This window comes from Daucus carota, chromosome 5 (genome assembly GCF_001625215.2).
Source record: "Daucus carota subsp. sativus chromosome 5, DH1 v3.0, whole genome shotgun sequence".
Classification (NCBI taxonomy): Eukaryota; Viridiplantae; Streptophyta; class Magnoliopsida; order Apiales; family Apiaceae; genus Daucus; species Daucus carota.
Genome location: NC_030385.2, coordinates 43,651,434 through 43,663,484, shown reverse-complemented (window position 1 = coordinate 43,663,484; position 12,051 = coordinate 43,651,434). Strand labels below are relative to the sequence as shown.

Sequence of the window (12,051 nt, the reverse complement as noted above, 5' to 3'; positions counted from 1 at the left end):
TGATAAGTATATTTCGATAATTATTGATATTATCATTTTCAGTTTTAACTTAAAAGTTTTATTTTTATATTCTTAGTAACATATATATAAGTTATATAAAATAAATTTTTTACTCAAATGAATATTAATTTATAATTCTCAACATTTTTATTGTAAATCTAACAATAAATAACAAGACAATATAAGTTAAATATTTAAATAGGATTAAATAGGCCAGGAATGATTTTGGATATTGTGGAATTATTTAAGTTGAGTGAAGTAAATGCTAAAAGTTAGCTATGTTTACAAACATGACAACCTTGTACATACTTTTCGTCCAAACATAGTCTTGATTTAACACAAGCATTTCTACAAACAGGTTCTTCTAAGCAAATGCCACTTCAATCGAAAAATCTCATTCAAATATCAAGTAACTTGTACACAAACAATTAAGGGCAAATGCAACCTTAACCGAAAAAAGTTTCCATCATTTGGTTGTATGCAACTTTTACTCTCATTTGTATCTCAGTGTTTGGAACATGAAAAGTAGGGTTTTTTTCCTTCTTGAATTATGCATGCCTGCTCGATTCGAATTTTAGAAAGTATATTAATATTTTAAGTTGTGATTCATTTTGTAATATTTAATTGAGAATGTTTGTAGTTAAATAAATTATGATGATATAATTAAATTAATGAATTTTTTTGAGTTAGATAAAATGATGAATATCATGATATTATAGTTTATTGTTTCAAAAAATCTTTTCATATTTCGAAGTATTATACTTAAATTAGAAGAACTTTTAAATTTTGCTTAAAAAATTAATTATAATATATTATCGATGGGAGTCAAATTTTAGATACTTATATTCACATGTATTAGACTAAATTTTTTGAATTAATTGGATTTACACATATATATTCGAGATGGACCATTATTGAAAACACAAAGCTGTAGGCACGGTGGCAACAACTCATTTACATGTACAAACTCTACTCATCATGCGCCGTCTTCTTGTCCCTTGAACAAGTACTTAATTGCAGCCTGCAGGCCCCAATTTTCCACTCGTACATACATATACAAACAACCCCTGTATGTATAATTTTTGGGTTTTCCAATGGATTCTGAGAAGAACAGCATAGAACAATTTGAAGTAATGGGCCAAGAAAACAAGAAGAAAAAACCCAAAAAGATTAAATCTTTATCTTCATCTCCTTCATCTTTAATTGGTTGTTTTAAATCAGACCTTGGGCACCCTACTGTTGAGGAATCAGATGTTCATGGCAATTTTGATATCAAATCTGCAGTTAAAGATTCTGCCTTGCTTTCTAGCCCAACCCATCTTGTTGTTACTGTTAATGGAATCATTGGCAGGTTAGTTCTTCAAGATTTTTGTCAATTTTTAGTCTGTAGTTGAAGAATGAAACTTTATTTGCATTTGGCAGGATGGTTGATCCAGATTTTAGTTGATTTTCAGTTATGATTTAAAAGATAGAAACTTTATTTTCATTGGATGTTTTACAAGTTATAGTTTGCAAACTTTGTTGTGTTGGGATTGTGAAAAGTGGATGTTTTGATTGTGGTTTTAAGATATTGGAGACATGGTATAAACTTCAGGAGATTTATTGTTGATATTGAATAGTAAATGATTGTGGAAATATAATTTTTATGTGATGTGATAGGCCATATTTCGAAAATGTGCTATTCTGCCAAATTGTTATGTGCACGAATAAAATTCTAAATGGGCTGATACAATTGAGTTAGAGTTTGTTACTTGATTACTCCATATTGATTGTGATAAAGGTATAATCTTTTTAACATGTGCATTTGATTGCATGATTAACTTTGTTGGATATAGTAGTTCTTTGAGCTTGATGGTTTTATATAAGATCTATTAATTATTTCCTGTTTGTACTCACCTGAGATACAAAGGATTTTTATTGTGACCACATAGGGTATCTTTGTAATTTCAGAACTTGATCAAATAATTACAAGTATTCCACTATATGCTACTCAATGGCAAGTCCCGCAAGTACATACTCAGGGACATTTTTCTTTAGTTCTTTTGCTGTTTTGTGTTATGCTGCATATTAATGTCAATATACTTGCACACCCAGGCCTTCACCAAGGCTTGAACTATATATCTCTTGTTATAACTTATAGTCCAAAGAATGTCTAAATAAGACTATGCGCTCTTAATTACATTCAGAGTTTTAAATTGTGCATTAGGACATTTTTACTAGTTCACGAGTTGGAAGTTGGTGTATGATTTATGTGTGCAGTGCTCATGACTGGAGATATGCTGCAAAGCAATTTTTGAGTCGGTACCCCCAGGATGTAATGGTTCACTGTAAGTTATCCTTTGACTAACCTTGCAATGTATTTGTTAATTGGTGTTCTTGTAATAATGTGTCTATTGATTTTAGGGAAACAAGAGTAGTACAATATGCTTTTATTACATTTGTACTACACAGATATGGATATGTTGCATAGACTGCTACTTTTGTAAGGGAACTAAGGATAAAATTTCACTTTTCTGATAGAGTATTTTAGATTTACAATCTGTTAACTACATAGACTAAAGGTTTTGCTGTCAGCAGCCTTGCAGTATTAATCCTCCTTCAAATTAATACCAATTGATATATTGTGAAGTTAGTGTGTCCAATATAAGTGCTTCTTACTACTCTTTAACTTAATATTGACAAGATATAATGGTAACAAACTCAAGAGAATATTAATAACTGCCTCAAACAAATAATTAGTTTCTTCTAGTTTCCTGCTTCCCTGTTTCTGCCACGTTAGCCCTAATGTTTTGAAATAATTCACATTTACATGATATTTATGTTCAGGCAGTGAATGTAATTATTCAACTCTGACGTTTGATGGAATCGATGTGATGGGGAGCAGATTAGCCGATGAGGTGTGTACTGACTTTTGTATTTCACTATTGTAATTTGTTTCCTCAGAAGTGATACTAAATTTTTTATCATGTTAATTAGTAATATCTGAATGAAGTTTTGAAGCTTCTGTTCCATGATACAGTGTCAGGCTATAATTTAAGTATTCTACTTTCTCAGGTGATATCGGTTGTAAAACGTCATCCTGATCTTCAGAAGATTTCTTTTATAGGACACTCACTCGGTGGTCTGATAGCTAGATATGCTATTGCAAAACTCTACTCAGAAGATTTTAGAAAGCCAAGACATCAAGCTAATGGAGAATCAGATGGATCTGAAAAGCCATTTAGGGAGGAAAAACCTGAAGGGAAAATTGCTGGACTGGAGCCTGTAAACTTCATAACCTCCGCAACCCCACACCTTGGTTTGAGAGGGCATAAACAGGTGTTGACTAATTCTCTTCATGGTTACTTTTTCTTAATGGTTGGATTCATTATTATCTAAAAGTTATAACTTGTATGAATAATATGTCATACATGTCGCTGAATTATGTTATATATCGAGTCCAGCATTATAAATAATACGAGTTAAGTTATTTAGCAAAAAAATCACGATTTCAATTAAAGGAAGAACTAAGAAGTCGGCAGTTTGCCAATTAAAAAAACTTATTAGATGGCAATATATTAAGATGGATAAGTACAGTTTATCAATTGCCATTTTAGTGAATCAGAGTACAGTTGTTAGCAATGATCCATTATATACGCGTAAATGGTCCTCTGATGATGTCTAATAAATTGCCACTTACAAAATGTACTCAAATAACGTGTACATGAAAAACATGATTTATTTTGGTGACAGAATTTCTATAGATTTAAGTTGCACGAAGAATTTTTATCATGAAAACTTGAACATTATGGCATAATCATCATTTGGAATAATGTTTTTGTAAACATATATATAAGAGGCAAATTCAAAAGCTTTCATACTGAATTGATGAAAGTATGAGAAAGGCATAGCTTAGCCTTATCATTAGTATGAAATACTATTATGATCTCTGCCAGAAATGATGGTAGTATCTTATCAATATCCACCCATCTAAGGTACTTGATTTATACTGCTAAAAGTGTAAAACGTTTCTCATATATTCTTATCTCCATTTGTAAATATTAATAGAGTATATCTATTTTTTATCACAAGCAAAAATGAGTACAAGGATTTAAAATAAAAAAATAAAATAAAATTTTTCTGTGATGCTTTTACCGGCTTCTCCTGGTGGTTGTATTTACAAACTCATTGCAAAATCAGGTTCCCTTATTTTGTGGGATTCAGTCCTTGGAGAAGTTAGCATCATATATATCATGGCTACTTGGAAGAACTGGGAAACACCAATTTCTAAATGATACAGATGATGGAAAACCTCCTCTTTTGCTTCAGATGACCCAAGATTGTGAAGATCTTCAATTTATGTGAGCTCCCCTGACAAAGTTAACTGGGACCTTCTGCTTCCACCGTTAATTGTGATTCTGGTCTTAATTTTAACCTTGCTTATTGCTGCAGATCTGCTTTGCAGTCCTTCAAGCGTTGTGTTACCTACTCAAATGCATTTTACGATTGTATGTTTTCATACTTGAGCCTGTACTACTTCTGACTTGTTTGACAACCTTTTCACAAAGCATATAAATGAGAGAATGTTTTTAGTATCCATAATATATTTCCAATATATGTGTTAAACTTGTTCTCGAGGAAGAAATATCATAAAACATGCATGTGATTTAAGACTTCTGTTTTGTTTCTAGTATCTGTCTTCCTTTAAGCAAGCTGTATGTATTGAGTTTTCTTCTTTTTTATGCTCAGAAGTCAGACATATCTAAAAAATAGAATCAACCACACATGACACCAATCATGCTCTCGTGATTGTTAATATACATTTTCTGTTGACCTTACCTTTAAACAGATGTTGTCGGATGGAGAACGGCGTCCATACGCCGTCAAAATGAGCTCCCAAAAGTAAGTTATTTAACATTTAGCGGAGATGTTGTTTAGAGTCATAAGTATCTCACTTATCTTGAATTTTACCATCAGCATCTCTCAGCAAACAACAGATATCCTCATATCGTAAATGAAGAAACTGCAAAGCTAGATGGCTGTCATATAGAACCACAAGTCAATGGTGCCATCACTGATGATATTGAACTGGAAGGTAAGTACCCCATTTATTGTTCGCTAATCTTTGACCAGTGTTGTAATTTCATAACATTTGGTTATTAGAACTCCTATATTGTTAATTATCCTGCACTTTTGTTAATATGACAGCTTTGATTGGCGGAAACCATTTGTTAGCCACTATTAACAATTGGAATCAACTTGTAAATTGAATAAATCTCTGAAAAGATTCCCCTCAAATGTTTTTTCTGACAAGACTACCAGCTTGGTAGAATATATTTCTACAACTTCAAACAACATGGTACCTCCAGTATTATTAGATGAAAACCTTGATTAAGCTCGAGTACCAGTTCACTTGATATTGGCATATTGCTTTTGATAGTTGGTTATCTTGATTTTATTTCCTACAAGTCTGTAACATATCTTGCGTATTAATGGTGTTTATCTGTGTTATACCAAGTTCAGAGGCAATGATACAAGGACTAAACAGAGTAAGCTGGGAAAGAGTAGATGTTAGCTTTAGTGGAAGTAAACAAAGATTTTTTGCGCACAGTACAATCCAGGCAAGTACATGCCTTGACTTGCGTAGTATCCGTTTTATAATTTTTTTTTATTGGAGCTGAAATGCTAGTCTAAGTTTTTTACTCAATTTATTAGTACACAACTGTACCATACTGATCTTTCATGTCAAAAACGAGAAGAATGAAATGCTATTACTATCTGTAACCAGCCTTTTTTTTGCAGGTAAAAACTCCATCTATTCATTCCGATGGAGCTGATGTAATACAACATATGGTTGACAAGTTTTGTCTGTAAGTTTGCAAGTTTAAGCTCCAGCACAATGTTCATACCCCACAAGAGGAGGATGCATGGAAACTGGACAGTGTAAAAATGTGCAACATTGTGGATAGCTCTTGAAATTGTTTGAGTGTAATTTTGGGTTTTTTTATGTATATATTTATGATTTTCTATATGACATTCTCGGTCATCATTTTTTGACTTGGTTTGAGGTATATTGAAATGAAAAGTTTGAGAGTTTTCAAAATTTTGGTTCATATCCAATATCCCAAATGCTGGTAAAAAAGTTCTGGATAGGTAAGATAACTGTTTGGAAATATTTTTGATATTTATATATCTCGAGGTTTAATATCAAATATTATTTTTGACAAGATTCATTATTGAAATCTTATATTATAATGACTTCTCCAAAGGCTGGAAGCAGTTTTTTTCCCAAAAACAAAGCAGATTATCCAAAGGCATATCGAATTATTAAATTATTATTTAATTAAATATTAACTCCAGTGCTCTAGCTGGTTAGTAAAAAGTAGAAGGATTCGCAAATCACACTTTACAATGGTGGATCCTAAAGAAAGAAAACTAGATTTAGGTGGGTCAAAAATAATTTGGTAAAAGTGATAAATATAACACAGTAAAGGCAAGTAATTGAAGAGTTGAGAAAATATGTCAAGATGAAAGTTGATGGGGACTAACCGACACACACAGGTCCAACATAAAAATGTTACAAGGACTAGTCCAGCTCTCTTGAGTATTTATCATCTAACTACCTGTATGTTTAACACTCTACCTCATTTCCCACCTCTTCTTTTTCCTTTCTCACTCACTTCTGCTCTGCTGTACCTTTTGTTTCTTGATTTTGGTTCTGTATATATATTTGTAAGAACATACTCTGCCTCAGGCTTCTTCTTACATGCTTGCAGTTTCTCCTCTGGTTGGTGTTTCTCTGTCTCTCTCACTTTCTACTTTATTTTGATGGACATTGTTTGATTTGATTAATCTCTCTCTCTCTCTCTCTCTCTCTCTCTCTCTCTCTCTCTCTCTCTCTCTCCCCCCCCCTCCTCTCCCTCTCTCCCCTCCCTCTCTCTCTCTCTCTCTCTCTCCCCCCCCCCCTCTCTCTGTGGTTATGTTACATGTTTATTAATATTGCACTAGATTTTTGAGAGTGATGATTCGTACTCAGCAGGCTAATTGTCTTATAATATGAAGCTTTTTGATGTGAAGATGTTAAAATAACACAAAGATCATATTTAGTAGATTAAGGATTATTATGACATTAATGTATATTATTCATAAAGATCTATGTAGTAGATTAATGTATATGTAGTAGTATTAAAATCATTCTGGTATATTATTTGGCATAAAGTTGTTACAAAGATTATCGAGCCTTCTATTCAAAGTGCCCCTCCACTGATAATCACTTTATGATATGATCAACATATGGTAATTGAGGAGTTGAAGTAGTTCATTTTAAAGACATGCTTAATTCTGGTGATCAGTCCTATGCCCAAAAAATTATCTCGATTAGGAGTTCACCGGAAACAACCTTTCTACTCTTGGGAGCCGGGAACAGGGGTAATAAGGCATTCCTTAATCTCGTGGGGGATGCTGGAGTTTGCGTTTTTAACTTTTAAAACATTCCTGCTGTGTGCTTCCTTTAGTCTACTATTTTGTCTCCTTGTAACCTTTATTCTGCGTTTTTGACCCAATTCCTACATAATTGTATTTACCATTTTCAGAGATGTACTGAATGTCTAGTTTAGCCAGTTTGCCTGAATCAATAATGCTGAAGCAATCGCCCAGTAGGAATCAAAGGTCGAAAGAGTTCAAGGTAAAACACGCTCTTCAGATATGTTTATTGCTCGCCATTTGCATATGGTTGCTGTACCAAGTAAGGCAAACATGTCAGAGAAAGTTAGCGTCAGAGGAGAGCTTCGGGACTGCCAAGTTAAGTACTGACTTCGGAATGTTAAAACTGGGGAGGAAGGGCTTAGATCCTCAACTGCAGGAGATCGTTACAGATATTAAAGGAACTGCCACTGAAGATGCTGAGGTAGAAGGTAAGCTCAGGGAGAGCAAGGGAGATAATATAGGAGTCGTAAATGATGAGATAGATGGACAAGATCAGGAGAAGGACGATGAGGAAGAGTCTGAGCAATTAGAGGATTTGATTGATGAAGATGATACCGAAGGGAAAGGGAGTGTAGAAATTGACAGTGATGGTGAAGACGTAGATTTAATCAGATAATCAGCACCAATGCGCCACAATAGAGTTCAAATGAACTCCGAGAAGGCAGCAAAAGAAGAGACATTATATAGGCAAATATGATGCCATTAACAATACCAACAACACTACTTATAGTATATGACTCCTGGTATTCTTTGAGCAATTATCTGATGTTAAAGATGGTAGCGGGATCTAAAAAGACTGCGTACATCAGGACTTTCCTCCGCCCTGCTACGCAGGAGTCAGGTACATTGAACTATGAAGATACATATACAAGAATGCATAATGAAAGACCAACTGAACATAGAAACTATAGCGTTGTTCAGCAATAAACTAAGAATGTAGAATAGTTTTGGGAAATGAAAATACAGAGCCTTGTGTTTTCTTGTTTGTGTTATTGTGTATAACATTAGCGAGGTATGTTTGAGCGGAATGACATATGAAATAAGCGTAGTCGTGTTAATCCTGCCCGAGCAGTTCTTTACAGAATGTTGACGTTTGAACCCGATCTCCAAGAGAAAAGACGGGTATCAAGAATGCGTGAGTGTGTTTAATTATTGATGGAAAATATAAGGCTAATCGATGTGATCATAAGAGTGGATCACCGTCAAAACAAGACCGTTTATTGATATTTCAAGTGAAGAGACATTATGATTAAAATAAAATTTCATGTCAGGAAGAAAATCGGCACGACTATTTGTCTACGCGATAACATGTCTAAAAGAAACAAAAGTATTCATGTTATGTCAAGAGACATCAACGACACCGTCAATTGGGTAAAGAGACAGTCCAGAGTCGATTGTTTACTGTGCATATGGTAGAATGGTAGTCAATCATATTTAGTTGGATGTAAACAATTCTGTATGTTTGGTAATTGACTCTACCGCATCAACGCGATGAGACTGTCCACTAACAATGGTTTCTTTGATGGTGAGAAGAGTGAGAAATGATTCGGCCCAATTTTGACCGAGATCATGAAGAAAGTTTATGATCCAAAATAACCAGATCATTACACAATAAATTTTAAATGTCCATATTTTTCTGAGCATTCTGAAAATATCAATACTAACGGGATGTATTCGATTGAGAATTTAATGAATTGTTTTTAGTTTATGGATTTTAATGGATTGTATGAGATTTTGATTTTGATTTTGTGCGGATTCTTGATAAAATGTCGCAGAGTTAGATAGAATTTAGGTATACTGCTTCAAAATCCCATTGATTTTGGTGGGATTTCAAAAAACTTAAAATACACTGAATAATGCCACAAAATCCATCATTTAATGAAATGAAAAAAAATCCGTCCGCATTTGAATACCATCAGATTTTAATAGATTTTAAACAATCCCAATTGAATGCCATCGGATTTTAAAGCATAATTTAAAATCTCAATAGAATATCACTAGATTTTGCAGCATAATTTAAAATCCCAATTGAATATCTCAAGATTTTAATGGATTTCAAACAATCCCAATCGAATACACTCGAATTTCATGAATACAAAAAAAAAGGTTTTAAAATCCCAATCAAATACACGCCTTTAATATTTTTCGCTCCATCATAAATACTAAGGTTTGGATTACTCGGCGCCAAGTCCTAAAATTTTACTCCATCTGCCTATTTTTTTTTCACGGATTAACATGTATAAAGTATTGTTCACAATTTTTTTTTATTTTTTTATAACAATTTAACCATTAAACTTCAATGCAGAAATAAATATTTAAAATAATTTATAAAATTATACTTTACATGGGTCTTAAAATATATGTTGAACCCTCCGTTCCTGCATAAAATTCGCTATCGTACAAGAGTAACAAGACACGATAATTGTGTCTGGTAACGAAGAAGAATAAAAGATTTTTCCATCATGATAAAATTTAATTAATTATAGTCTGAGCTTGTAAAGTGCTGATAAAAATTGTACATACATAGAGAGTCCCCTATACCCCTACCATGGAAAGAGTTAAAGATGGAAACCTGGAAATCAGCCTTCTCTTGCCAACTCTCTCATCACTCCAAATATGGAATTTCTACTGTCAAATTTGCCATTCAAAACTAGCCGTTGCTTTCAAATGTGATATTCAGCAACATCAAAGATACATATAATCTTATACATAATACATAACAATAAGATTTGAGAAAATCTTTGAAAAGATTCAACTGATATATATTCTTCATGACTTCAACTCGTTCTCGTTGTGCAGCTTGCAAGTATCTGCGGAGGAAATGTCCATCAGATTGCATCTTTTCGCCTTATTTCCCTTCTGATGATCCTCAGAGATTTTCGTGTGTGCACAGAATCTATGGAGCCAGTAACATTGGCAAAATGCTTAAGGTCTCTCTCTCCCCCCTATCTCTCCGTCTCTCTCCGTCCCTCCCTCTCTCTCTCTCCCCCTCCCTCCCTCCCTCTCTCTCTCTCTCCCTCCCTCCCACTCTCCCTCCATCCCTCTCTCTCTCTCTCCCACTCTCCCTGTCTCTCCCCCCCCTCTCTCCCCTATATTTCATTTCAGATTGACATTGTTACAATACTGTGTTATGGTCCTAATCCAAGATGATCAGCTTATTGTTCAAATTTATTTTAAAGGTCTTGGCTAATGTTGCAAATTTGTATCTGGTTAATTCGGGTTGTTTTGGTATAATCTAAAAATTAAGTACAACATATTAAATATGAAATGATAATTCTCTTGCCTTGAATTTAATGGTTCAAGACTTGTCAGAGACAACGTAGGTGTGTGTGAGTGTACCCGGTTAGCACAATAAGGTAAATAAGTGTATTTGAGGTGCTGATTGACTGGCTGCTTAAATTCATGTCTCAGCAACTTCCAGTTCAACTACGAGCAGATGCTGCAAATTCGCTATACTTTGAGGCACACTCCAGGGAAGCAGACCCTGTTTATGGATGTGTTGGAATCATAACAAATTTGAATGAAGAAATACACGATGCTGAGACTGAATTAGCCAAAATTCAAGCCCATATCGGTGTCCACCATCAAACAAAAAATCCGGAAGATGGTGAAGCATCTCAATCTGGTCATAGTCCGGTGCAGCAGCAGTAGCGGCATCACACCATGGCAGCATTACCAGTCCCTTCCAATGCACCATGGTCTTATTCTATTTATTACAGCAATTTGGTATTTTTGGTGATAGTGTAGTTAAAAAAAAATAATTCTGCATTTCATCAGAGTGATCAAATTTTCATATTAATACTTTCGAAATCATGGTACTTGCAATTTCATTTGCAAACATGTTGAATGCCGAATCAAATCAACTATGGTTGTCCTGTGTGGGCGGAAATTGTAATGTACTAACTTGCTAGGAGCCTTTGAAACAAAACCATATGCAGTGAAGCTAGCCAAGACTGACAATTTACCCAGCACCAAACATGTTCTCTGTTTTTAATTTCATTCCAGGCCTTCTCTTGCATTTGCTGTTAATATCCATTGATATTTAAATACAATCACCTCCATTCTATACCCTTTTTTTTTTTTTTTTGAAGGCACCTCCATTCTATACCGTTATAACCAAATATTATATATGTAATGATAATATTTAATAATATTCATATTGTATTTTTCCAGGTTCAATTTTTAATTTAAAGTCAAATAAAAAATTAATGACTAATAAAATTGTTAATATTAAATAGTTTTAAGTTAATTTGAGCATATAATAATTGGTTTCTTTGTAAAAAAAATATTGTAAATATTATACTTTTTTTTCCCTGAATGAGAAGGGAAAGAATGGAAACCGGATTCTATTTATTATATCATGGGCACAATTATTTGAATTTTCTTCACATTTTCTTTTTTGTTTTCATTTCTTTACAAAATTAGTATTTTAGAGTAAGTTTAAACTTAAATATTTATATTATCTTTTATCTTTTTAATAAATATTGAAATCAATATATTTAGAAATTAGATGCTATTTTGATAAAAAGAATTTCAATGTCAATTAAGTTTTCAAAACACAATTTAAGTAATTGTATAACAAAAGTA

The 12,051-nt window shown here is 33.4% G+C and overlaps 2 protein-coding genes and 1 long non-coding RNA gene across 4 annotated transcripts; all 3 read left to right on the top strand.

Annotated features, from left to right (window-relative positions):
• Positions 1 to 920: 920 nt before the first annotated feature.
• LOC108220165 (putative lipase YDL109C) lies at positions 921 to 6,082 on the top strand. Of its 2 annotated transcripts, none has more exons than XM_017393854.2 (10): positions 921 to 1,351; positions 2,260 to 2,327; positions 2,827 to 2,897; positions 3,055 to 3,318; positions 4,180 to 4,340; positions 4,432 to 4,487; positions 4,829 to 4,881; positions 4,957 to 5,074; positions 5,503 to 5,600; positions 5,782 to 6,082. In XM_017393854.2, exons 1-10 carry the CDS (start codon positions 1,095 to 1,097, stop codon positions 5,851 to 5,853), a joined length of 1,218 nt encoding a protein of 405 aa, XP_017249343.2. In that variant the 5' UTR covers positions 921 to 1,094; the 3' UTR covers positions 5,854 to 6,082. The 2 variants fall into 2 exon arrangements, 1 of the variants encoding a protein (XP_017249343.2); XR_010292189.1 differs by having other exon boundaries at positions 948 to 1,351; positions 5,498 to 5,600; positions 5,782 to 5,833.
• Positions 6,083 to 6,615: 533 nt separating this feature from the next.
• On the top strand, positions 6,616 to 8,449 carry LOC108220880 (uncharacterized). Its single transcript, XR_010292190.1, has 2 exons — positions 6,616 to 6,766; positions 7,572 to 8,449. It is a non-coding gene; the product is annotated as an uncharacterized LOC108220880 (long non-coding RNA).
• Positions 8,450 to 9,993: 1,544 nt separating this feature from the next.
• On the top strand, positions 9,994 to 11,302 carry LOC108222556 (LOB domain-containing protein 24). Its single transcript, XM_017396461.2, has 3 exons — positions 9,994 to 10,133; positions 10,264 to 10,394; positions 10,876 to 11,302. Exons 1-3 carry the CDS (start codon positions 10,013 to 10,015, stop codon positions 11,113 to 11,115), a joined length of 492 nt encoding a protein of 163 aa, XP_017251950.2. The 5' UTR covers positions 9,994 to 10,012; the 3' UTR covers positions 11,116 to 11,302.
• Positions 11,303 to 12,051: the final 749 nt, after the last annotated feature.